The 27,625-nt window shown below is 38.7% G+C and overlaps 2 protein-coding genes across 2 annotated transcripts in view; both read right to left on the reverse strand.

Annotated features, from left to right (window-relative positions):
- LOC306879751 (enhancer of rudimentary homolog) overlaps positions 1-27,625 on the reverse strand; it is a 1,222,178-nt gene that overhangs the window by 103,030 nt on the left and 1,091,523 nt on the right. The gene's annotated exons all lie outside the window — the stretch shown is intronic.
- LOC306880369 (sterile alpha motif domain-containing protein 5-like) overlaps positions 20,166-27,625 on the reverse strand; it is a gene marked incomplete at both ends in the record, with an annotated part of 65,808 nt that continues 58,348 nt past the window's right edge. Inside the window, one exon of the mRNA XM_079433864.1 lies at positions 20,166-20,228. Coding sequence (XP_079289990.1) covers positions 20,166-20,228 — 63 coding nt within the window. The remainder of the gene's footprint in view (positions 20,229-27,625) is intronic.

Raw genomic sequence — 27,625 nt, forward strand, 5'->3', positions numbered from 1 at the left:
TGATGTATTTGCTAGGGAAAAAAGCCCCCCCCACACACACACTTTCTAACTAGTGGTTTTTAAGTGTCATATAATATAGTAATGCAAGTTAATGTTCTTAATGACTGTTATTTTATGGGGTCTATGGCTTGACAGAGTTTAGGTGGGTGGTAAACATACAGACCCAGACAGACAGCATGCAATAGACATACACGCATGCTTACAAAGTAAAATTCTGTATATTTGCACAGAACTAGTCTTTCACCAAAAAGAGGTAAAAAGAGAAATCTGGAGGAAAAAATGCAAGAGAGGTGTCAAGATCTATGATAACAGTCCAAGATTTCCCGGGGAAAAAAAGTCAGTAACGGGAACACAGGGGTTATAAATTGTTTTCAGTCCTGATAACTGTGGCATTTTGGCAAGGATATACACATTTTCACCCTCAGGCCTGACTGAAAAAAGATCTTTTGAAGCTGAAGACGTCAACAAATATGCACTATTCCCATCTCTCTCTTTTCAACAGTTTGCTATGTGGGCTGCATGTCACTCTACAGACTCATGCCTTAGGCCACTGGAAACTCATCTTCAGCTTTCCTGCTTACTTCAACACATCCATCTTGTGTTCATGCGAGAATGTGCATCTATATGTGTGGTACAGCCTCAGGACATTTCACTGCTGGGTGCTCCAGATTGGACCCAGGAGCTCCAACATCTTGAGCTAATGACTAGAGCATCTATCACTATTGCACAGAATGAAGAGACAACCACTGAGAGACTTCTACTGATAAAACAACCTAAAATATTGTGATAATAATCATATAAAATCTGGCTTTATAAAGAATGAACTAAAAACAACTACAGAGATTATGACAATTTACATTTGATTACAAGTTTGAATGTTTAATTATCAACTTGCACTGTTTGCTTTATATTTTAACCAATGTTGATAATTTAATAAACAACAACAACAAAAATGATAATAATAAAATTAAAGTTGACTGAATTGAGAAACACTTAAAGACCGCATGCAACTGAATAATTAAATTTTCTAGTGTATGAATTAACATATTTTTTAACTTAGTGAGTGTTAAATAGCATTAAAAAAAAGTTAATTAATACTTTTGTCATTAACATTAGTATCAAGAGCCATGAAAAGCCTGCTCGACCTTGACAAAAAAGAAACTTATACGGTCTGAAAGAGACATTCATACGGAAATCAAAAGGCAGCCAGGAAGAAGTTCCTGGCAGTACAACAAATATCCTTGCAAGAGTTTGCTGTTATCCCTTATGGTCAGATAAGTTCAGTTTGAACTATCAGTCATGTTACTTGGAATAAAACACAGTATCACTCCATCTGTCCACACAACTAAACAGAAACGCAGGGATAAAATGTGTCTAAGGCATCCTCTTTTGTGCATCTTCAGACATTTGAGTCACACAAACAAACAGGAAGGTTCAAAGATTTTGTAGAAAAAGCAAAACAGAAAGACAAAAAGAGCAAATAAAAGCATGAATAGCAAATGAGTTGCTTGTGAAAGGCCAAGCTGAGATCTGAAGCTTCTCCGCTGAAGCACGCTTTTTACATTATACTCCCTGAGAGGCCAGATCAGAGAGAGAGAGAGTGTGTGTGTGTGTGTGTGTGTGTGCGTGTGTGTTAGAGACACATGAAACTGAAACGATGCATTATGAGTGCAAATGCATGAACATCACCACTCCATACCACATTACTTTCCAAAATTTAAACAGAAACCTGCAGGATTCCATCCACAATGACAACTATTCGAGTTGACCTTTGACCTATAATGCAAAAAAAAAAAAAGAGAAAAAGAATCGAGACTCTGTAACAGAGTGCCTAAGTGAGTTTCTGTCATTTTGCCCTCACTCATCTCCCTCATTTTTCTGCTCCGTTTCTAATTCGCTCTCTTTTCAAAAGGTCAGAAATCTCAGGCTGTCCATAAGACTGCACGTGAAAGAGCAGGTCAGGCCAAAGTCACAAGGATAATTTTAAGGTCAAATGTTATTTTGGCTGCCAACAACATGAGAAAGCAAGCCTGCTAAAGGCTTGATCCACAAGCAAGTAAAACATCAACGCAGCAACACAAGGCCAAATCTGACTAAACCTTTCAAATCCATCTACATTACATCCAGTGTTGGAAGTTGGAACTGACTGTGACATTAAATCTACCAAAGGCAAAATAAAGAAAATTCTCAACACAACGACTTTGACAGCTGCACCGCGGCAAAATTTTATAACAAAAAAAATAAAAAAATGGGTAGCACTCCTGTTTTTAATGGTCCTGTTCTGCAATACATTCTATATACTTACTGTTAAAATAACTGGATACAAACTACTAACCTTAAACCTACCCCTAAACCTACTCTTAACCCGTGTAATTAACTTGAATTACTCAGTACTTTCTTGGATATGTACACTTACTGTAAATGAAATTAACAAAAAATAAAATAAAAAAGGCTTTTACTATATGCATTAGGATTCCTAAACCTACAGGCAAACAAATAACAACAGAGGCACAACATATACCAAGCATTCCTGCTGTTTTTAAATCACACTAAATCTTAAAACACGATTCATACTTGAGTGAATTAGTTCCGGGACGTGCATCATTAATTTCAGAACCATAGAGCACAAAATTAGTCTGCCATTATAACACCATCACTTCAGCAGCCTCACAGATCACAGGTCAGTCAATGTCTTCCCTCTTAATGCTCCTGAACTCCATCTGAACTGATATAGGCCTCATTAAGTCAACTAAGATAGTAATTACTGCTCTGAGATCAGCTACGTAATTACCTGAATGCTTGATTGGTAAATCTTTATAGTTGTGCAGCTGTCTCAGTGTTGTGGCTAAATTAAGATATTTTCCACAATAAATAAATAAGTATGGTCAACAACTCTTAGGAGTGAATTGGTGAAAAAGAATGACAATGATCTTCTCCTCAAATTTTAACAGGCCAACTACAAAAGCAAATGAAATCTCTTGTCTCAGAGATGGATAAGAGAGTAAAAAAGCTAATTATGGATCACTTCAATATCTTCCAAAGTTAGAAACCGCCTCAGGCTGCAAGTCGGCAATTTCCCGGTTCACTGAAATTAATGAAAGAGATAATTTGATGTGATTCAGCATACTGACACATCAGCAACACACACAAAGAGAACTAGGAAAGGAAATAGAAATCAGATTATCAGACATAAAAAAAAATAATAAAAACAAATACACACTAGAGAGATGATGGTTTACCGAAGGCAAATAGGATATTTTTAGGTAAGTAATATATTTCAGATCTGTACTTGAAAGAATAGTTTAGTCAACAAACATTTTTCATAATATTTATGAAACCAAGTATTTCAGTATTTTTGCAGTCAATGAATTTTACAATGTATGATCAGATCTCGCTCCTTCACGGTCAGGTATGAAATCGCATCTGTTATGACCAACTGTCAAATTTTTCTCATGTAGTGCGGCGACAAGAAACAGCTAGAGATTTTTTGAGCGCACTAAAGCAAACAAGTAACATGAAGACATACACAAGCATGTCAAATATGGCAGCAGATTACATATTACAGTCATCCACAACAGTCATCCACTTCTTTCCAAGATCAGAAGGTAACCACATACACATAAAAAGCCTTGTTCTGGTACGTGACAACCCACATGGAAAGAACCTATATGAGGATATATGCGCATATATGAAACCTATATGCAGTATATATGCACATATATGATAACATATATGCTGCGTATATATGCCACATATAGGCAAAATTGAGGTGCATATATGTGCATATAAAGGCCATATAGGTCTCCTGTATTGCTTCTTTATATCCACATATAAGCCCTATATGTACATGTAAATGTAAATTTCGACATTTTGGGCTTTTATTTATGTTGTCTAGCAGCTATGGATTTTAATAATTTTTGTAATATATAGGTAAACATATAGGTGCATATATGCACACATATATATACATGCATATATGTACCTATATAGGTACATGTATGCACGTATTTGTGTACATATATGTATGCATATATGTGTACATATATGTGCATATATGTACATATATTATAGGAAAACGGCCAATTTTATATATGTCACATATATTAAAAACATATATCAAAACCTATATTAAAACATATATGTTTATATAGGTTATTTCCGTGTGGGAAGATTGCTGCACCTTCCAAGATGGATCAGTAAGTTTGATCTATCACACCGAATTCATTATCAATTTACTTGTTTACATGCTCATTTACTCATAAACATTTCCTAAGAATGATTTCTCCAGTCAGGGGAGTTTTAGAGGGTGTTGGAGTCAGAGGTAGAGAAAATGATGGTGTGCCATTCACACTTGAATGCTTCTGAACTTTATAATTGACTCCATTAATTTAGTCTTACCTGAGCCAAACAATTTAACAGCAAACTGTTTCTGCATGACTGCATGGTATGTGCCATTTCTGAAATCCAAACTCTCAGTGCAGACACACCTATAATATTTTTTTTCTTCTGAATTCTTATTTTCTCTTTTCAGTGGGTTATATTTCGGGTTACAGTTACTATGAATTAAAGTAGTATGTCAATTTATTTTACCCTCAGGTTCTTTGAAATCCATATGAAACAAAGGCAGATATTTGTGGCAGAATGTCAAAAGCAATAATAATGAACGGTGAAAAACACAATTTTAAATTAAGAATAAAGATTTGAATTTCAGTCGGTTTCTCTAACGTATATTGCTTCAGAAGACTTGAAAGTAGGGCCTAAAACTAACTTTTTGCCACATCTGCAAATGGCCGGTGACATGATACAATTTACCATCCAAATCTTTTTTTTTACCGACCATGAAACTTTGCAAAAAAAATGACTGTTAATTTGCTCTGCTGGTGCATTTTCCCTCAATCTTACCTATTAATTATAGCCATTCAACATTACAGTATAATTGAAAGCCATTATTTTTAACATTTAATAGGTTCTGAAATATAACAACTTTTAATTTAAGTGATTTTAAAACAATCTTCACATTAACTATATTATATATGCATAAACTATACAGATTAATCTTTATTCAAGCTATAAAAGTTAATCAGTGACTAGAACAGTCCAAGGATTTCTCTTTTTCTTTTGTTCTTTGATTTACATCAATGACAGACTTCAGCAGGTTTCACTTTGAAATCAGCGTGGTCTCTTTAAAACCTGATGCACATGACGCAGCTCTGACACATATCCGATTTTCTCCCAACTCTTAATGGCCATTTAAGACTTTATAACTCATTTAAGACTATGTTTACAAAGAAACTCACCAAAACCGCACATTTTGACATAATTGTGTGTGTTATCCAGTGTTGTGCAAGTTACTTCCAAACTGTAATACATTACAGATTATTTGTTACTGTTATTTAAAAGTAATTCCTTACCTTACAATATTACTGTCTCAGAATTGTAATGCGTTACATGAATCCTGTATTACTTTTGAGTTACTTTCACCAAAATATCTACAGAAGTAGAACTTAACATTCTAAAATGACAAAATGTATTAGAGCCCTGCCCTAATGGCAAAGTGTTTATATTTCAAACCAGCTGTTTATTAAGTTCATTTAGAAAAAACGTTTGGAGCATTTTTTGTTCATTAAATAAGTTTTTTCTTTCTTAAAGTAACGACCAAGCTGCCAGCGGCAGACCAGCAGGCTGATCATAGCTCATGCTTGATAAATTTAGCCTTCTCAAATCATCACGACTTGCCTAAAATAAAATCTATAGATATACTAAAACAGTTCAAGCATATAACAATGTTTAAACGTTAAACCTAGATAAATGTGCGCTGCATCCAGTAGTTTGTGCGGAGAGTGGAAGCTAAAGCACAGGACATGGAGGCACCAGCGCAATCAATTGCATTTTTTTCAATGGAAACGACTTACGCCATAATTTTTGCTCATAAAGGTAAGAGTAATACATCATTTGGAACTGTAAAGGGTCTACTTTTATTTGTGTGCACTCAAAATATCAACAAAACGTCATGCTTTTATCTTGAACAGGAGCACTTCACAAAAATGAACCGAAAGACAGCGAATACATACCTCCCAGACATGATAAATATATCTATAGAAAGCTTTAAACGACTACTTAACGAAATAAATAAAAACGAAAACAAAAAAATATTTAATAAGCTTTAGCCGTGAAGATTCACTTCTCTCTAAAGGCGTGTCTAACGAGGAGATGGTGAATCCTTACTATTTCCCCCGGACACATTCATGGTAATTCATTTTGCTGGGGCTTTTCCTTTATTGCGTGTATTTGAATGCAGAACTCTTCAGCTGTGCTGACGACTCGCTGCTGCTGCAGGACACTAAACACCGTCGAGCCACTCTTGACAGTCGCGGCAGCACGGACTCATGTTATTTCCACCAGCGCGGAATTTATTTTTCACCAATAATTGATGGATGTCTAAAATATAAAGATAAGGAGAAGCCTAAAACAGGCCCGAGGACCGGCCCGCGTCTGAACTATGACGTGAATATTGGCCCGAAGCCCGTAAAAAAGTCGGAGCCCGACTTTAAATAAAAAAAAAATAAAAATAAAAAATTGGGCTAAAAGTGTGTTGTAATGCAAGCGTTACTGATCACGTACCGAGTAAAATATTACTGAAAATTGATTAGTAATGCCTTACACTACTGCGTTACAGCAAAAAGTAATCCGTTACTGTAATGCATTACTTTTGTAACGCGTTACTCCCAACACTGGTGTTGTCATCAGTTGAAGCGCTACTGGTGTGCGGTCTGAAGCGGCTCAGCGTATGTGTACAGCTGAATGCGCAGCCTTTCAAACTGTAGCCTACTTCACTGCACCGTTTAGATGGGGGAAAAAAAAAACATGTGTCGCCGCATTCTCAGGTTATCAAGAATAAAGAAGAGAAAAGTTAATCTTCTGAAATGAAGCAGCAAAATCTTCAAGTAAAAGTTATTAGAACCATGTCTAGGGACAAGCTGGCCATCACACTGCTCTGACTTTTATCAGTCCGTTTGTATCCCATTATTTGATTCACTCTTGTCGCTTATGACAGAACAGCTAACGTAATCACGACGATCTTGTCTTCGGAACAGATTAGTTTTATTCGCTTATGTCAGAAAAAGCGAATCACTTTAAAAACTGGCTGTTGTTTTCACTTCATTGCATTGTTATAATTCGTCAAATTTGTACCCGCCAACTGGCGACTAACACTGTTACATGTACTTGTCAATGCCGATATTTACTCGCATTTGGTGCTTGGCGAGTGTTAATTTTAGGCCCTGCTGGAAAGTGCTTGAGTTGTACTTTCAAGATGCTTTTGTGATGCATCTTGTAGCTTGACAGCTCATTTCATTGTATGGAATAAAAAAGCTCAGATTCTTCAAAAATTCTTGTGTTCCAAAGTTGGGTTTTTTTGTTGCTGTTTTTTTTATATATATATATATATATATATATATATATATATATATATATATATATATATATATATATATATATATATATATATATATATTCTACCCCTTAACTATGATAAATAAGATGAACAATGAAGACTGTAGTAATAGCTGCTGAAAATTCAGCTTTGCCATCACAGGAATAAATTCAATTTTAGAATATATTAAGATTAAAATATTATTGCATTTTAAATAAAATATTATTACATTAGTTTTTCTAAATTTTACTGTTCTTACTTTATTTTTGATCAAATAAATGCAGCCTTGGTCAGCATAAGAGACTTCTTTCAAAAATATTTACAACTCTTACTAACCCAAAATATTTCAAATGTAAAGGTGAAAATTTGAAAGAAGACATTGAAAAGCAAACATCGATAGTCACAGATTGAACGGACAGTGGTCCGTGAGCTGGAAAGCTGGAGAGAGACAGATGAAAAGGGACAGAGAAAAGCTCAAAGGCAGTAAAAATGTCTAGACATGAAGTGTCCTTTGCACTATATGGAGATTAACAGAGACAACAGATGTGTTGACTGTCTCCACATGAGGCACAGTGGAGTCCAGCACATTAATGCTGCAGCCAAAACGTTTAATGAGATGACAAAGCACACACATAGACAAATAAATCACACCTTTGTGCATTTAATCATAGATAACGAGCTGCATGCTGCTGTGTGCTGTGTTTCACTACCTACATCAGTGATGTGTGATGAGTTTTGAGGCAGCACTGCCTCCCTAGCCTCCTCAGACAAAACGCCTTTGCGATATTAGCAGAAACTGCAAGGTGCAATGATTTTGAGAAATCATGGGTTTTTATAAAGGCTCACTCACTAATGAGCCCACAGTATGTCCTGCCACGGTCAGTTCTAATGCCCCCAGACAGGAGATTATTCTGCGATTTCTTCAAAAGCTCACAGCTGAATTTCCATCACAGCTGTTCACTATGGCACTATTTTTAACTCCAGCTAATTTATGCCACCATATTAGCATATCAGCCTGCTGGGATCAATAGTTTTCCAGCACAACAGACTAACTACAGATGTAGTTACTGTGATGGAGCTTTCAAAGAGGATCTAGAGATCTAGTAGTCGTTCAGACAGGTCTGAATCATTAAGAGAGTGAGAATGAGCCAATAAAGTCTCTGAGGTTTGACTGGTGTCTCTGTTTTGCAGGAGGCTGATGTCTCACTGTTGGACAGTTTAGACAGCTAATCATCTGTACTGGGAATAAGAGAGAAGACTTCATGACCAACATTAAATACAGGCTCATTATGCTTGGCTTAGACTGCACACACAGTAATTGTGTACATGTTCCACATACACACAGTCTCTCTTATCACAGTGCACACTCACTCACACATTCACACAGGCTGTCTTTTTTCCCCAAAAGCATCTGATCAGTGGGGTGAATCGGTTAATGTGATGCAGACACACTTGTTCAGTTTCTGTCAAACTCTTTGAATGTGTGTTGCGAGGTGAATCGCTCAATGTACAGCAGAGCTGCAGTTTTCCTGCAATTCATAATTTCTTTTGTTAAAACAACCTTCTTTACTACCTACAGCCCTCATTTAATCAAACACCCACAGCCTGTAATATAATCCCATTATGAACTCGCTATCACTCTTTATACACAAACTCAAATCTATCTAACCTACATTAGCAAAGTGTCAAAGCTGAATGAGTACTGTGTGCCACTATCATCACCAAACGGAAACGTAAAATAAAATCCAGATTTAGGCCAGCAGATTTTTCCTTAAAATCTGTTCACGGAGCTGTCTAATTTGCCTTGCTAAGATTCAACATCTCACATTCTCAATTTCACTCTCACCTCTAATAGGATGTGCATTAAAACAGTGCACAAATCTGCATAACCAATTCATGGAACACCTGATGGCATCTCCCTAATCAATCATTTCAATTTCTGAAAAGACAGAGAAAGAGAAAAAGACAGACAGGCAGACAGCCAACAATTACTCAGACAAAACAGGAGAATAAACCTGCTCCTCTGTCTGTACATGGACGTCTCCAAACTCAAAAATGCTCTGATTGCGAACTGCATACCAATGATCCATATACCTGACATTTAAATGCGCTCAAGCCATGGAATCATTAGCCAACACTACGTGATTGACAGGCTGACAAATGAAAAAGGTAGGATTAAAATGATATTTCAGAATTTCATAAACAATACAATTATAAAAAAAAATTATAGGTTGATAGACATTGATTGTCTGCACATCTGGGGGCAAAATGTTACTTTTCATAAACTGCGAATTTAACTGAGCTTACAACTGAAAAAATTAACATATAAATACCTTAGAACAGTGTTTCTCAACTAAGGGGCCTCAGCAAATGGTTAAGGCTGCCAAGTTTATCTCGTTGACTTAATTAGTTATGAAAAATAATGCGATTAAAATGTTTTAACCCAGTTAACGCACTGGCCCCACCCCCAGACCTATACATCATCTTATTTCATATTTCATACTTTTATTTCATTTCATACAGTAGACTGTTGACAAATATGATGCAGGGCAACAACTCCATAAATGCAGTTATGCACTAAAATTCAAGATATTGGGGAAAAAATGCTTCTGTATGAGTTTTTGTCTCTTATTTATACCACATAAGCGATATCACACTAGCAGTGAGAGCAATATCACACGAGTGATGTTTCCCCCGAATATAACAAGTGCAAAAGGGAATTTATATAGTTCAGTAAATAAGAAGTTAAAATTGTGTTATATTTTAAAAACAATTTTGTATGTTTTTGTTCAGTTTTGCAAACAAAAGTATTACCGATAAAGACAGCAGAATTGTTGTACATCTCCAAGCAACACAGCAGTGTTTAGTTTCTGAATGAATCCACGTTTTAAAGTAATCGAGTGAATCAATGATTTAATGGCCCATTCATAAAGTGAGCCGTTTACTGAAATCCTGAATGAATCAGCTGTTTGAACAAATCGAATGAATAAATGACTCCAAGACATTTACTGCCACCTGCTGGCAGTTTTAGTTTCGTATTTAGAGCAGAGGTCCCCAACCACCGGGTCGCGACCCACTACAGGGCCGTGGAAGAGTTGCTACCGGGTCTCAAGAACATTCTGGGAAAAATGTGTCTAGTTATGACACTGTTATTTATTGCATGTTAATGATTGTTCTAATTACTTTGTATTTTCGTTGTATGCGATTGATATAGCAATTTAACAATTTCACGTTAAATAAGTAAATGAAAGATTGCTCTGATCTGTCACATATTATGGGTTAAACGGATCGCAGTTTATCCATGATACGTACGGACGAGACCCCACTTTTCGGCACGCACGTGATTTGCAGTTTAATTTGCCAATTTACACGTTCAAGCAAGTTTTAACCACAAGAAGAAGAAACAAAAGAGAGCTAAATTCGTTACTCACATGCTGTTCTCGCACATAATGAAAGAGCGCACAAGCAAAAGAGACGTGTTTCAGAGCGCGGAAATACAGAGTTGCCTATACATACACATAAAATTAGCCTATGTCAAAAACTCTTCATGGCATTGTCATTCTCTGTGCTTTAAATATTTTTTTTCTTGCTTATCCCAAAAAATAATCTGATCTGTGACTCCAAAAAAAACACAATATAATGCGTGGAACCACTATATAATGCTATTATAATACTATATAATAGACTTCCGTCTATACACCGATACATGCTGCGTCTCGCTCTCTCCAATTCGACAGCGAGTTTAACACGCATCCGCCTCCTGTCAATTACAGAGTTTGAATATCCACGCGGGATAGCAGGTATTCATCATAATTTGAATCATTCCTGTGCAAATGTGGCGAGCGCTTTATTGTAACATGAGAGCACAGACATGTAATCGCAGAAAACTGGATGCGATCTCTCAAATAGGCCTAACTTATACAAATGAACTGCAAGTCTTCTCACTCCGATATTGCTTGTGCGCAGACTGTGCAATCGCGATCTCTCCATGCTTTTAAAGTAGAAATTATTTATCTTTGATCCTGGAATAAACTTTGTCAAAAGTTATTAACCATTCAGAATAGATCCATGCCTGACCGATGAAAAGGCTACTGGAAATCTTATTGGATGTAAGTGAAATGCACCAGAAAGTCTTTCAAGAATCAAAGACTTTAATTTCTTTATAATGTAAGTTTATGCTAGAAATGTTTCGGAATGGGATATTTGTCTGATTTGTACATTACGCCCAGTAATGTCTCTTGCTCCTGTTTCTTCTTTTGGTATTTTAAAGCAGTACTTACAACCTGGTTATAATCCACCAGTGCGAAATGTGAATACTTGTAAGATCCCCGGTGCGTACCTCGGTTCGGGGGTCATGGTTCGATACAATTTCGGTACAACAGGAAGAAAACAACAAATCTACTATGCTCGGTTTCTTTTCATTTATTTTGTATTACAGTAGTAAAACTAAATATTATATTACATTATATATATAATCTGCAGTACATATATACATACAAGAAATAAATTCTTGAAATATATTTGATTTAGTTACCAGATAAACAAGGGGAAAAAAACTGTGTGACACGTAACTATATATGCTGAGTTTCAGTTCATTTTTGTGACAGGCTTAATTTGTTCACAGAAAGGAAACTCAAATGGTTTTGTTTTCATTGTGAGTGTACACAAATAAAAGCAGACCTTTATACAGCGATGTGTTTAAAGTTGATTCTGCTGGTATAAGGAAACAGTTGAAGTGATCGCGTCACGCGCACGCGCACACACACACACACATCAGTTCCAGCATTGCTAAACTTGGTACTTTATCAAAATAAAATACAAACATCACCGCGCCCGCATCTGTGTCACGGTTGGAATGCGACTGAAGTACAAAGCCTATAATTTACATAAATAATAGTTTAGCATTCAGATACGTTACATCGCAAATATGGAATTATAGAATATTTGGATTTGTGCCGAATGAGGGAGGTAGTATACACAAGCACAAAGCTCCATTTCGCAAACAGTTGAGTGCCCAAGCCTTTAAAGTATACTCCTTTGTCATTCCATGTGAGAGACGCGTTCAGAATCAGCACACGGTCACTGTTTAGTGGGCTTTGTTTTCAAGCGTGCAACTCACGGCATTCTCTGTTCTTCTGCTGGCGGTTATCAAACAGTGTTGCATTGCTGTGGGTGCCCCCTCTGGATTGAGGGTGAATTGCCTGTATTCGTTGTAAAGCCTCATGCACCGAACTGAGATGCCCGTACCGTGACGGTTCGGTACGAATACATGTACAATGCCACCCCTAATAAATAAATAAATAAATAAATAAATGATCAAAGAAGGCTGTGAAAATTAATCTGCATTGTTAATTCACAAAAATCTAACCTTTCATTGGATAATAAGAATATAAAATGGGGGGAAATATCATTATGAAATAAATGTTTTTCTCAAATACCCGTTGGACACAATTATTGGCACCCCTTGAAATTCTTATGAGCAAAATATCTCTGAAGTATATTCCTATTCATATTCACAATTTTGAGCACTTCAGGGTGATTATCCGTCTTTCGGATGAGACGTTAAACCGAGGTCCTGACTCTCTGTGGTCATTAAAAATCCCAGGATGTCTTTCGAAAAGAGTAGAGGTGTGACCTCGGCATCCTGGCCAAATTTCCCCACTGGTCTCTGACCATCATGGCCTCCTAATCATCCCCTTACACTGATTGGCTTCATCACTGTCTCCTCTTCACCAGTAAGCTGGTGTGTGGTGGGCGTTCTGGCGCACTATGGCTGCCGTCGCATCATCCAGGTGGATGCTGCACACTGGTGGTGGACGAGGAGACACCACCCCTCACAATGTAGAGCGCTTTGAGTGCTTAGAAAAAGCAGAAAAGCGCTATATAAATGTAATGAATTATTATTATTATGAACATGAAATTATCCAGCCATGGCTTCCTGTTTCACAGAAATATAAATAGGAGGGAAAACAAAGGCCAAATTCCCTTAATCATCCATCACAATGAGATAAATGAAGTGGCTTTAAGAAAAGAGCCAGAGCAGTGAAAATTCCCATTTCCACCATCAGGGCAATAATCAAGAATTTCCAATCAAGACAAAATGTTACGAAACTGCCTGGAACCTCAAAAGCAACACAAAAATAGGTTAAAAAAAGGTTGAAAGTTTTACTTTAAACTTTAAAGGGACAGTTCACCCAAAAAATTTAAATTAAAATTCAATTAAATTATGTAATTTACTCAAACCTGAATGCAGTGTTTCCCATACGTTGATTTATTTGTGGTCGACCGCCACCTGCCATCAGCTCCCGCGTCTCACACACACGAGCGCAACTTTAGCACAATATTTAACAACTTTCAGACCCTTTTAGCATTTTGTTTCCCATAACAGGTACATACTGACAAACCTATGGACTTTTTTTTTTTTTTTTTAAACCCTTAGCTTTCATTCAGTTGGAAGATGTCGCCAGTACTGCCCTGCGAGTGCGAGGTCTGACTTTCCCAGCACAGTGTCGCTTCTCTCGGCATCTCTTCTGTGCAGTGAAAGGCAGAGAAGCAGCGCATTCAGTTGGCCGTACCGCAGCAGACTCGTCAATACACGAGTACAAAACAGCGTTTCCAAGCAGCTGTCGCTTACTGACTATTTGGACTTTTAAATTTGAACGCAATTCGTCTGTTAAAATGCTCATAGTTTGTTACAGACGCAGGCAGTGTGCTGAATAAGACAAAACGGTAATATAGCCAAAACATAACCGCATATAGTCGCTTTTTAGTGTAGATGTTGATTTTATCAGACCATGTCGCAATTATAAATCAAGATTTAAGGAGTATAGTGAGTGATTAATGAGTCATGTTTAGTCACTACTTATACCTGTTGTAACATCTGCTTATGATCCTTGATGGTCGTTGGGACTTTGTCTTAAGAGACCCCTTTTAGCCTTTTGACTTTTGCATAATCACAGACCTGGCCCCACATTCGACCTTTATATAGGTGCTAAGTTGCCAATGGTTGTCTCCCCACTGTCAAAAAGACGCTAAACAGTTTAACTATCTTTTCTCTCCATCGGACTTCAAACATTCCAGAGAACTAAATGACCCTCGATACCAGACACCAACGGCCTGGCTGACCAGTGGACTACCTCCACGATTACAACACGCATAGAGACATTTCCTTTATTTAGACCATAATTGATCAGTTACAAAGGTATCTGGTATATGCATGTGTTGTTTGTATGTTTCCTTATTATATTAGCCTAATGACCACTCGTTATTTGCATTAAGCTCTAAACACTCATATTCAGGTGTATGAATGCATCTCTGGTTTAATATCTTTTAGATGTCTCTTTCTTGATATCAAAATGATCTGCTCTTTATTTCTCAAACAATGATGTACACTATGTGATCGTGAAATGCATCATACTATTTTTACTGTACTGTCGGAAGAATTACACCGATTGAGCAGAACAGTCATAAAACATGCAAATGAAGTGTCAAGTGGGACAAAGAAACACTTTCCCTCTGAAACTATGTGCCTTGTTATTGGTCAAACTAACAAAAATGGGTGTTACAGGGAAACCAGATAAAACTTCTCCCACACCCAAAAGGAGAGGTCTTCTCTTTTACTTTCGGTGCCCTGGAGACACACATATTACCTTGGAAATATCATGACTCCCCCTTTCAGAGGGAGTCCGAGCTTCTGGCAGTTTTAAGTCCAGTAACTTTGGCGATTCGCTTCGGACCAATCAACCCATGGCTGGAATGACGAAGCTTTCACTCCTAAAGGAATTCATCAGGAATCTACGCCAGCGCTCCCTCCCTCTCTCTCTCCTTGCCTTCCTTGCTTTGGCATTCATGTTTAATGTGTGTATGTTTGTGTCTAGTTCGATGTTGCATGTTCCCCTGTAGTGTAGTTTAATAAACATCCATATGTATTCACGCTTGGTTGTCGGTGTCTGCTGCTCACAGAACGAGGTCACTTTAACCTTCCGGTTTTGTTACGAGCAATGTACTAGTAAGGAAATTATTGTTTGTGGCCAGAGAATTAATCTTCCTTAGAGTCAATAGTTGATTAAAACTAACTATAGTATGATTTAAAACAAATAATTTTATTGTACTATTAATGCTACAGTTAATTCCTGAAGATGAATATATAATTGATAACCTGTTATGATTGATTATGTTATTACTATTGTTTTATACGACAACACAAAATATGTAAATGTGAACAGCTTTATTGGGCATTCAGTTGTATTACAGTATGTGACGGTTCATAGAACATCTGAAGTGCCAAAACTTGTAAACGTAACTTGACGCAATGACGTCATAAATATGCAAATTAATGCGTGACGTCACCTGCCGCCACAAGTGTCACAAAACCCTGTGGGAAACACTGGAATGAATTACTTTCTTTTGTGGAACAAAGAAGATATTTTGAAGACTGTTGGTAACATAGCTGTTTTATTTATCAATGACTTCCATTGCATGAATGAAAAGAACAACAACAAAAAAACAGATGTTTCTCAAATTATCTTTTTATGTTCCATAGTTTATGTTAGGCCGTTCTAGTCTAAACATTTGTGTGTAATAAATTTTATATTGCATCAAATAAAATAATTGTTTCTAAAGCTACTATTTGTAATATCTACTTAATACTTTCTCATTTAACACAAAAATATGCCCGAAGCGTGAATCCGTATCAGAAAAGCATGGAAAACAAATAACGATTGCTAACGGTTGCCCGTTACATTACAGTACATACATTTTCACTTACCACATAAACAGAGTAAGGTGATTTACAGATCACCACTGACAAGTATCCAATCTTGTAAAATGTGTGGTAAGTACCACTCCATAGTATAACAGTACGTGCGATCGCGAATCTAAAAAGGATCGTGCATTCAAAAACAGTTTCAATACCAGGCATAATAGCAGCAACAAGCGAAGATGACACAAGCATATTCTAGCAAAAGCCAAACACATGTGTTTTGGGACTTGGTCAGACAATGCGGTCAAAAGCATTTTTCAAAAATCGCTTAGTGCACGTTTAAGGAGCGGCGAGCCGGGCCACCACTAAGGCCAAAGTATACTTCAGCTGTCCACGCACCGTCCGCATTACGTAATTTTCGTCATCGAGAGGGCTTGCGGACAGCCGCACAGCGCGCACCACAGCAGTTTTTTTTTGGTCTTGCGTGTCTAAACGTGCATCTACAGTACGGGTGCTGAGAGCGGTCTAAATGGATGTAAAGAAGCTGTCATACCGGCGTTTCCTTTACACTTTTGCTTTTTTTTTTTTATGTTTGTAAATACATTATTTTTGTACATAAACGTTTGTATTGTAAATTAATTATCATATTAATGTTAATAAATATCTTTTATTCATTGTTATTTTTTCATTTTAATATTTGTGTGTGTGTATATATATATATATATATATATATATATATATATATATATATATATATATATATACATATACATATACGTATGTACATATATGTGTCAGGGTTCTTGGCACAGCAGATACTAGAGAGAGACCCAGATGCAGAATTATCAAGGGAGTGACATTTATTGACAAGATTTAAATAAACAGGGCTGAAGTGAGTCCAAACAATAGAAAAGGGCAGTCCGCTGGAAAACAGGAGGATGACCGAAGTCAGACCTGGACCAAGCTAGGCTAGAGAGCAAAGGAGATCACCAGTCAATGATATCAATGGAGATCAGGCAGCAGCTTGGGTAACCAGTGATTGACACTTAGAGCTGTAGTGAACCCAGTCCAATCAGCTAACCAGTTCTTGAGAACAGCAGCCAGGGCTTGATACTTTGAGCTGTAGTGAAACCAGTCCAGTCAGATAGCCAGGTCTTGAGAACGGCAGCCCGGGGGAATCAGGACACAGAACAGGAACAAACACTAAACAAGACAAGACCACAAGACAAAACAACAAGCAACAAAATAAAACATCTATGACTACATGCTATGACTAAAAAGGAAAAGCCAAAATCAAACTGCTGCGAGCAAATAAATCAAAAGAACCAAAAAGCAAATTCCAGGAATCTAACTGGAATATAAACTGGCTAAGACGAAAATCAAAATAAGGAAAAGCCAAACTAGAGGCTAAAGAAAACTAGAACAAAATTAAAAAAAACAGGAACTAGACTAGAGCAAAATAACAAAAGCAAGGAATCTTGATAAACCTCAAGAGAACCAATGCAAGCTAGACAGATAAGGAGAGCAAAAAAACAACACTACTCAATACGACTAGTAGACTGACAATAAATTCTCTTTCACACAAGGAACTCACGCAACGAACCAGCAGAGACATGAGGGAAAGGAGTACAATATAAAGGAGCAGAGCACATGAGGATCAGGTGGACACAATCACGTAAACGAGGACTAGACAAGGACTAAACAAGGGGGCGTGACCATGGGAAACAGGGAGGTTGGACCAGAGGAGCATGTGGCAAACACAAACAGAGACAGAGCCATGTGCTCAGACACAAAACAAACAAAGAAACATTGAACAGGGACAAGACAGACAAGACTGTCAGGGCAGAATCCTGACAGTACCCTCCCCCCAACGGACGCCTCCAGGCGTCCACACCCGGCAAAGGGGGCACAAACTGGGAGGGCCGACTGGGAAGGAAACCTTGAGTTCCAGGACAACCAGAAAACATAGGAGGTGGGACTGGGGAGGAAAATACTCCAGGGAAAGAGTTTGTGGCCAACCATGGAGTTGCCGGCTTAACAAACTCGTAAGGCCTTGGTGACAGGGAGGGTGGGATGGGGACCTTGTTGGTGGTCCTTCTGGAGACATGGACTTGTTTCGCTGGTGGAGTCTTGAAAATGGCCTTAGTGGTCTCGGTCTCCGGGGCCAACTCTTGACTGGTGAAAGACCTTGGGACAAACTCAGGGGCCATGACTGCTCTGATAGGGAGGGTGAACCCTTGGGGAAGAGGCTCAGAAGGCACAAAAACGGTCTCAGGTACTGACTTGGACGCACTCCCCAGAACTTCAGGGACAGACACTGGACTTGACTCAGGTGTACTTCCCTGGGCTGCACTGACAGGGTCAGGGACTGACTGGGGATAGCTTTCCTGGGTTACTCCGAAGAACTCTGGGTACTCCTGGGCTGGAGTACACCCTGGAGGTTGTGAGGCCTGGACCGGAACTGTGGCTGAGAGTACTGGCTGCTCAGGATTGGCCTGTGTGGTAATGACAGCGAGCTGCTCAGGGATGGCCTCCATGGCCATTGCAGGAAGGGTTTCTGAAAGCATCAGATGACAAACAAGATTGGTTTCTGTGGACACAACAGGATTGGCTCGCTGTTCTGAGGTAGCCTCCATGGCCATAACAGGCAGGGTGAGATGCTCTGGAATGGCCTCCATGGCCAGGTCAAGAACGGTCTCAGTTGAAGCAGCAGTGCCCACCTTGGACGAAATAGGTCCCATAAATTCAGACGGTGCAGACTCAGGTTCCTTTAACACAGACTTAGCTGGTGAAGTAGGCGGCTTAGGGGTTGGTTCCAGGCTGTATACCTCTGGAACCACAGAAAACAGGACCAACTGAGTCGAGTCCTCCTGGACCACAGGATTAGGGACCTCTTGAATCAGACTCTCCTGACTCTGGTCGTCCTGGATCAATGTGCTTGGGACCTCTGAAAGAAGAGCATTTGACTGCACAATGTGTGCCCTCCTTTTAGGTCTTGGAGGGCTCAAAGGTGCATGATTGGCCACTTTTGGCGTGCCTGCAACCCTCTCAAACAACTCAGGAACGACTGAAGATACCTTGACCCGAACTGGGAGGATTTGAACAGACTTGGACTCTAGGATAACTTGGGTGGACTCAACGGACTCAGGGATGACTGGTGCAGACTCGACCGGCTCTGGACTGGCAGGAGCAGACTCGACCGGCTCTGGACTGGCAGGAGCAGACTCTGAAGACTCTCTGGTAGATGCAGCAACTCGAGCCGCCCGCCTTCTTCTGTTCCTTCGTTTCTCAGTAGGAGTCAGATGATGATCGTGGACTTGACTCAAAGGAGGAAGGGGGGCAGGGTGGTCACTGCAGACATCCTCAGGCGGGTTAAGGATCTGCCAGTCTTTACGGTGATGCACATAAAGGGAGAAGTCCCAAAAACTCAAAACATGCAATTGCTCCATCTCCCATCGTGGCAGGGGGTCATCCAGAGCGAGGTTGAAGACCTCCTTCAGGACTGCATCATCATATTCTAGGCCCCTAGCCATGGTCCAAAAGAACTGAGCAAAGCCCCGTGGATCCATGCCCTCCTGACGAAGCAATGACACTGCCCGTTGGAGCGCCAATCTCCCTTCTGCAGTGGCAGGTGGAACAATTTTAAGACTCATTCTGCTGGGTCTGGTGATGGCTGGTTCGTTCTGTCAGGGTTCTTGGCACAGCAGATACTAGAGAGAGACCCAGATGCAGAATTATCAAGGGAGTGACATTTATTGACAAGATTTAAATAAACAGGGCTGAAGTGAGTCCAAACAATAGAAAAGGGCAGTCCGCTGGAAAGCAGGAGGATGACCGAAGTCAGACCTGGACCAAGCTAGGCTAGAGAGCAAAGGAGATCACCAGTCAATGATATCAATGGAGATCAGGCAGCAGCTTGGGTAACCAGTGATTGACACTTAGAGCTGTAGTGAACCCAGTCCAATCAGCTAACCAGTTCTTGAGAACAGCAGCCAGGGCTTGATACTTTGAGCTGTAGTGAAACCAGTCCAGTCAGATAGCCAGGTCTTGAGAACGGCAGCCCGGGGGAATCAGGACACAGAACAGGAACAAACACTAAACAAGACAAGACCACAAGACAAAACAACAAGCAACAAAATAAAACATCTATGACTACATGCTATGACTAAAAAGGAAAAGCCAAAATCAAACTGCTGCGAGCAAATAAATCAAAAGAACCAAAAAGCAAATTCCAGGAATCTAACTGGAATATAAACTGGCTAAGACGAAAATCAAAATAAGGAAAAGCCAAACTAGAGGCTAAAGAAAACTAGAACAAAATTAAAAAAAACAGGAACTAGACTAGAGCAAAATAACAAAAGCAAGGAATCTTGATAAACCTCAAGAGAACCAATGCAAGCTAGACAGATAAGGAGAGCAAAAAAACAACACTACTCAATACGACTAGTAGACTGACAATAAATTCTCTTTCACACAAGGAACTCACGCAACGAACCAGCAGAGACATGAGGGAAAGGAGTACAATATAAAGGAGCAGAGCACATGAGGATCAGGTGGACACAATCACGTAAACGAGGACTAGACAAGGACTAAACAAGGGGGCGTGACCATGGGAAACAGGGAGGTTGGACCAGAGGAGCATGTGGCAAACACAAACAGAGACAGAGCCATGTGCTCAGACACAAAACAAACAAAGAAACATTGAACAGGGACAAGACAGACAAGACTGTCAGGGCAGAATCCTGACAATATGTGTATATGTATGGTTTACTCATTCTTTCAGTTAATATTTGTTCAGAGTGATCCTGACTATAAATGTACTCATTTTACTGTATAGTTTCACTTTCAGAGAAAAATAAAGGCAACATCACTCCTAACATTCTTGCACTTGGATCATTTCCTTATATTCAAACACTCATAAAAAGATTACCTTTATAGGTTAGCTCATTTTTCCAATTGATATGTATTGAGAGTGACCCTGACTATCACTGTATACATTTTCAAGGCATTTTACTGTATAGTTTTGGAGAAAACTAAAAGCAAAATCACCCCAAACAACAAAATGAATATGAAGAGACAGTATGACAAAGTGGCACCTGCTTCTTATGTGTTGTCCTGGCACTCTTGGAAGTTCTCTCTGTAGCAGATGGCAATCTTCCTGTTTGAGATACCTGGAGTAAACAAACCTAGCAGCACGGCAAACGGTACGGAGTGTGTGCGCATGCACACACACACACACACACACACACACACACACACACACACACACACACACACACAAGCACGCATCCATCCACAAAGAACATCCAAGTCCATCTAACATCCAAGTCTTAGAATGTGAAATCCCACCACACTACCACATTGAGTTTCTCAGAGGAGAGCTCAAAAGGAGTGCAAACTTAAAGGGGTTGTTGATTTATGATCACAAATACTATGCTTCCAGGCTCAGGTAAAATTATATGTGCATGTCCTAAAGTGACCCAAAGTGCTGTCTGTGTGCTGACCAGTGTGAATTAATGCATTACATTTCTCATAGTGCAGTGCTTCTCAACCTTTTTGACTCAAAGGACCCTTACTGTCAAACACAATATTAAATGGGCTAGGCCTATTTCAGCTGTAATTATGACAAAGCTACTTGTTTTCAAACTTTTTTATATAAAATTGATCAAATTTATTAACCACAATTAATTTTTAACTAAAAGCAACATTATTTAAAAAATAAATTTCAGTTTACATTTTGATTTTATGTGCTTTTTAGTTCAGAGTTAGATTATTTTAATATATGAATAATAATTAATTAAATTTAAGTACTTTTCAGTCATCTTTAATCATTGCTCCTGTAAATTTTCTGAGTGAATCCTCGCCTTCTGGTAGAGAACCACTGTTGTATTATGTAGCATGACATATCAGAACAAAAATGTGATAAATGGAGCGCAAAGTTGGACATGACAGGCTACAGAATGAAGTTTCTTTAGGATTACCAAAGTTGTGTGGTCAATTTGATGCACCGATGGCATGCTTGGGTAGGCTATATGTGCTAGCTGCCCAGCTATTTCTCAGCAAGACTGAGAAAAGACGGTAGGGCCTTGCTTGTCATAGATCACATAATTGAATATTGATTTCTATTAAATCACTTGAAGGACAGAGACAACTACAAACATGGTGTGTGTGTGTGGAGGAGCTGTAAAGCTAATTTAATGCAAGGCTGTGTTGAGTTCTTTAAGTACATGCTAAAGTATTATATTATCTGCTGTCACAATAACAGATAGCTTTAAAAGTGACGCCCTTGCTTACTGCACTCAGGGTTGTTGATGGGGTAAGGGCCAATGTGATTTACACACTATGAGAAACGCCATGCTGGGACTAATTCCACCTATGTACCTGTGGAGCAAAAAGAGAAAACAAATCAAATGGAAGAGGAACAAGATGAGTTCAGATGGAAAAAGTCCAAAGACTGTTAAATGAATCTGCCAATTTTCTGCAATCTATTTCTGCATTAACATACTGTACACATTGACACTGGCTACTTGGTGACGGTGGGAATGAGGTAATGAGACTTTCCTGTCTGAAATGTACTGCATATCTCCATTTATTCCCTTTGGGACATGCCTGACTCCTGCTGCTGCCTTACCTAGTCATGCTTCACAGAAAGCATATACAGTGCCTATAGAAAGTCTTCATACCCCTTCATTGTTTTCACATTTTGTTTTATTGTGTTATGTTAAACTGCTTTAAACTACTTTTTTCCCCACATAAATCTACACCAAACTCACCATAATGAAAAAGCAAAAACCAGATTTATCACAGCTTATTCAACTTACATCAGCAAATTTATTAAAAAGGAAACACTGAAAAAACGACATTGTACAGGTCTTCATACCCTTAACACAAAACTTAGTTAAAACACTTTGACAACAATTAAAGCCCAGGTCTTTTTGGGTATGATGCAACAAGCTTTGCATATCTGCATTTGTTTTTTTTTTTGCCATTCTTCTCTTTAGATCATCGAGCTCTGTCAGGTTAGCTGGGGACCATCGGTGGACAGCCATTTATAGGTTTCTCCAAAGATGTCTGATTGGTTCCAAGTCCCAGCTCTGGCTGGGCCACTAGAGGACGTTCATAGAGTCGTCCCTAAGCCACTCCTGCATTGTATTGACTGTGTACGTGGGGTGATTGTCATGTTGGAAGGTGAACTTTCAGCCCAGTCTGAGGTTCTGAGCGCTCTGAACCAGGTTTTCATTAAGGATATGCAGTGGGGCAAGTAAGTATTTGATACACTGCCAATTTTTCAATTTTTCCCACTTAAAAAAAGAATGGAGAGATCTGTAATTTTCATCGTGGGTACACCTCAACTGTGAGAGACAGAATATATATAAAAAATCCAGAAAATCACATTGTATGATTTATTTCCTTTTTATTGCATGAAATAAGTATTTTATACAATAGAAAATCAGAACTTAATATTTGGTACAGAAACCTGTGTTTACAATTACAGAGGTCAGACATTTCCTGTAGTTCTTGACCAGCTTTGCACACACTGCAGCAGGGATTTTAGCCCACTCCTCCATACAGGTCTTCTCCAGATCATTCATGTTTTGGGGCTGTCAGCTGGGCAACACAGAGTTTCAGCTCCCTCCATAGATTTTCTATTGGGTTCAGGTCTGGAGACTGGCTAGGCCACTCCAGGACCTTGTAATGCTTCTTATGGAGCCACTCCTTAGTTGCCCTTACTGTGTGTTTGGGGTCATTGTCATGCTGTGGTCCCAGCTCTCTTCAGGTCATTGACCAGGTCCTCCCGTGTAGTTCTAGTCTGATCCCTCACCTTTCTCAGGATCATTGATACTCCACGAGGCGAGATCTTGCATGGAGCCCCAGTCCGAGGGAGATTGTCAGTCATCTTGAATTTCTTCCATTTTCTAATAATTGCGCCAACAGTTGTTGCCTTCTCACCAAGCTGTTTGCCTATTGTCCTGTAGCCCATCCCAGCCTTGTGCAGGTCTACAGTTTTGTCTCTAGTGTCCTTAGACAGCTCTTTGGTCTTGCCCATAGTGGAGAGGTTGGAGTCTGAATGATTGAGTGTGTGAACAGGTGTCTTTTATACAGGTAACGAGTTCAAACAGGTGCAATTAACACAGGTAATGAGTGGAGGATAGGAGGGCTTCTTAAAGACAAACTAACAGGTCTGTGAGAGCCAGAATACTTGCTGGTTGGTAGGTGATCAAATACTTATTTCATGCAATAAAATGGAAGTTAATTATTTAAAAATCATACAATGTGATTTTCTGGATTTTTAAAAAATATTCTGTCTCTCACAGTTGAGGTGTACCTATGATGAAAATGACAGATCTCTCCATTCTTTGTAAGTGGGAAAACTTGAACAATCGGCAGTGTATGAAATACTTATTTGTCCCACTGTATCTGTATTTAGCTGCATTCAGCCTTCCATCTTCTCTGATCACTTCCCCAGTCCCTGCCACTGAAAAACACCCCCACGGCATAATGCTGCCACCACCATGCTTCACCGTTGGGATGGTATTATGCAGGTGATAAGCGGTGCTTGGTTTCCCTCAGACATGAATAAGGAATTGAGGTTCAGAGAATTTTTTTTTTTCCCCTCATAGTCAGAGTTATTTGAGAGTATTTTTGTGAATTCCAATCATGGTTTCATGCATCTTTACTGAGGAGAAGCTTGAGTTTGGTCACTTTGCCATCAAGCCCAGATTGGTGGAGTGGTCGCAGTGATGTTTGTCCTTCTGTAAGTTTCTCCCATCTCCATATAAGATCATGGAGCTCAACCAGTGTGACTATCAGTGTCTTGATCACCTCTCTAACCAAGACCCTTCTTCTTCAATTGCTCAGTTTGGCCACGAGGCTAGATCTAGGAAGAGTCCTGATTGTTTCAATCGTCATCCATTAAGGACTATGGAGGCCAAATGCTCCTGTGAACCTTCAACACAGCAGAATTATTTTTGTAGTCTTCCCCAGATCGGTCTCAACACAATCCTGTTTCTCAGCTCTGCAGGCCATTCCTTTGACCTCATTGCCTAGTTTTTGCTCTGACATCCATTTCAGCTGTTAAACTTTATATAGACAGGTGTGTGTGCCTTTCAAAATCATGTCCAATCAACTGAATTGACAGTTTCACAGGTTAACTCCACTCGGAGTATAGAAACATCTCAAAGACGATCCAGTGAATCTGGAATGCTCCTGATCTAAATTTCAAGTGTCAAAGCAAAGGGTATGAAGACTTGTGCAATGTCATTTTATCAGTGTTTCCTTTTTAATAAATTAGCAAAAGTTGTGATAAATCCGGTTTTTGCTTTGTCATTATGGTGAGTGGGGTGTAGATTTATGGGGGAAAAAAGTAATTTATAGCAGTTCAACATAACAAAATGTGAAAAAAATGAAGGGGTATGAAGACTTTCTATAGGCACTGTACATATCAAGTTTTAATAACAAAGGTCTATTGTATTGTAATGGGACAACAGCACTGTCTACAGCTACACTCAAATAATGGGCAGAGACTGGAGAGAGTGAGTTTGAAATGTAGAATTGGGAGAAAAGAAAAGAAAACAAAAGAAAAGAAAAGGACCTGAAGTAAAAGAGGGGTGGTGTTTGCTGTTTCCATCTAGCTGTGGTTGTGAATTTTTGCTTGCCTGCACAAATTCCTCATTTACCAACATGCAATTATTTAAACCCAACTTGGTAAATAAAGCATGTATAACATCTTGTATTTATGAACCTACATCAGCCATAATTACCAGCTAATAGAATCCCCTTCATCCAAACAGCTTCAATGTTGGGACTGCAATAATGTGTATGTGAGTGGTTTCCTGACCTTATTCACTTTTAAATTATTATATAATTACAGTGAAACGCATCATTTCATCTTCTTGCTCTCTGCTTGACTTATGAGTGCGGTCACTGGTGGTGTTATAAATGGTGGTATAAAATGTACATTATACCTGAGGTATCTAGACCAATACTATTCGAAATGTAATAAATCTGTAAAGACAACTTGTGTAATTTTTGTGCCATGAGCAGAGCCAAATGGAAGTGCAAAAATAATGATCAAAATAATTTTCAAACAGGTAATTCTGTTTGAAACAGTGGAACATTTATTCTATGAGTTACAAACAGGTTCTTTCATGGGGTTTGTTATAATATCTGGGTTAGATTGTGGAATCCTGTTTATATAACCACAGTCCAAGCCAAAGTCACCTTTCCAAACATATTTCAGAACCTTCTAAGAAAAGTAAATGAGGCCAAAACTGTCTCTCTACATGTAACCTTAATAAAGATATCATCGACTGTTTTCCTTGTTTGGTTAGTAGAACATTTACTTAAAGTTCCAGAGGTTTGGATTAGTATGGAAAGTCAAAATCTACAGTATGAGCACAAGTGAAACTAAACTCAAAGATGATGGAAAAAAGGAATAGTATTTCCCCATAAACTAAAAATGAAGCATTATATTTCAGTCTTTAAAATTCCCACAGTCATCACATCAGGTGTGTCATGAATAGTTTCCACACAAATTAGTCATCTAATCCTAAATATTTTTCATTAAAACAACCACTGTGCTATTCTATGTCACTGTAGCAAGAAGGATCAAACCTTATGTTCCCAGAACTCCCAGCAACACACTTATTAGCTCAAATTGTAGCAGTGCAACACAGCTTGTTTAAAATTTCCAGCCGAGTTTCTGGTTGTGGGAATCAAGATAGACTCTCAGCGGTTTGAAGCTTAGTGACAGAGCTTTTATTTACAGAGCAGAGACTAATGGCCACAGCACGGCCTATCATTTTATTAGCGCAAGGAGGTCTGTCAGAAACATATTACTCACCACAAGGCTCTCTCAGGATAAAGACAGTGAGAGAGAGAGTTGTGCATCACATAAACTGCCCCACATTGGTCCAGAGAACAGAGCACAACAGGATCCTTGTGTATTTTTAGTGGAATCTTGTGCACTGTTTTATAAGTAAGGTAATTATTCTAAATCACACTCTTAACCCTCATATAACCAAGCATTGATATTCATGATGGAATATTCTTACACCTCACTCAATACGAGTACCTGAAAATGAATATTTAGAGGCCTACAGTGCAGCTGAACCTTGACCTCCATAAAAGTGTTCCCAGGAAATTAAATGAGTGAAACTTCAGTATGCCCATCTCAGAACAGCAGTCTTACATTCTATAAAGTTTCATTAGGCTATGCTGAAAACCTATGAATTACTGAATGGGATCTGTTGTGTGAATAATAAATAAAAATTGACCACTGAAATTCACTATTAGCCTATATTGTATATTTGAGAAAGCATTTTTATTATTTTACATTTATATCATTATTATTATACCAAATAAAAAAAATAGTAGTAAATATATACATTACAGGCCAAACGCTTGCTTTGAAGATTATCAAATTTGACCCAAAACAGACAGCAATGGTGCCAGTGCATTGACCATGTTGTGTGACTTTGGCACGCAGAGAG

Source organism: Barbus barbus (genome assembly GCF_936440315.1).
Source record: "Barbus barbus genome assembly, chromosome: 14".
In the NCBI taxonomy this organism is placed as follows: domain Eukaryota; kingdom Metazoa; phylum Chordata; class Actinopteri; order Cypriniformes; family Cyprinidae; genus Barbus; species Barbus barbus.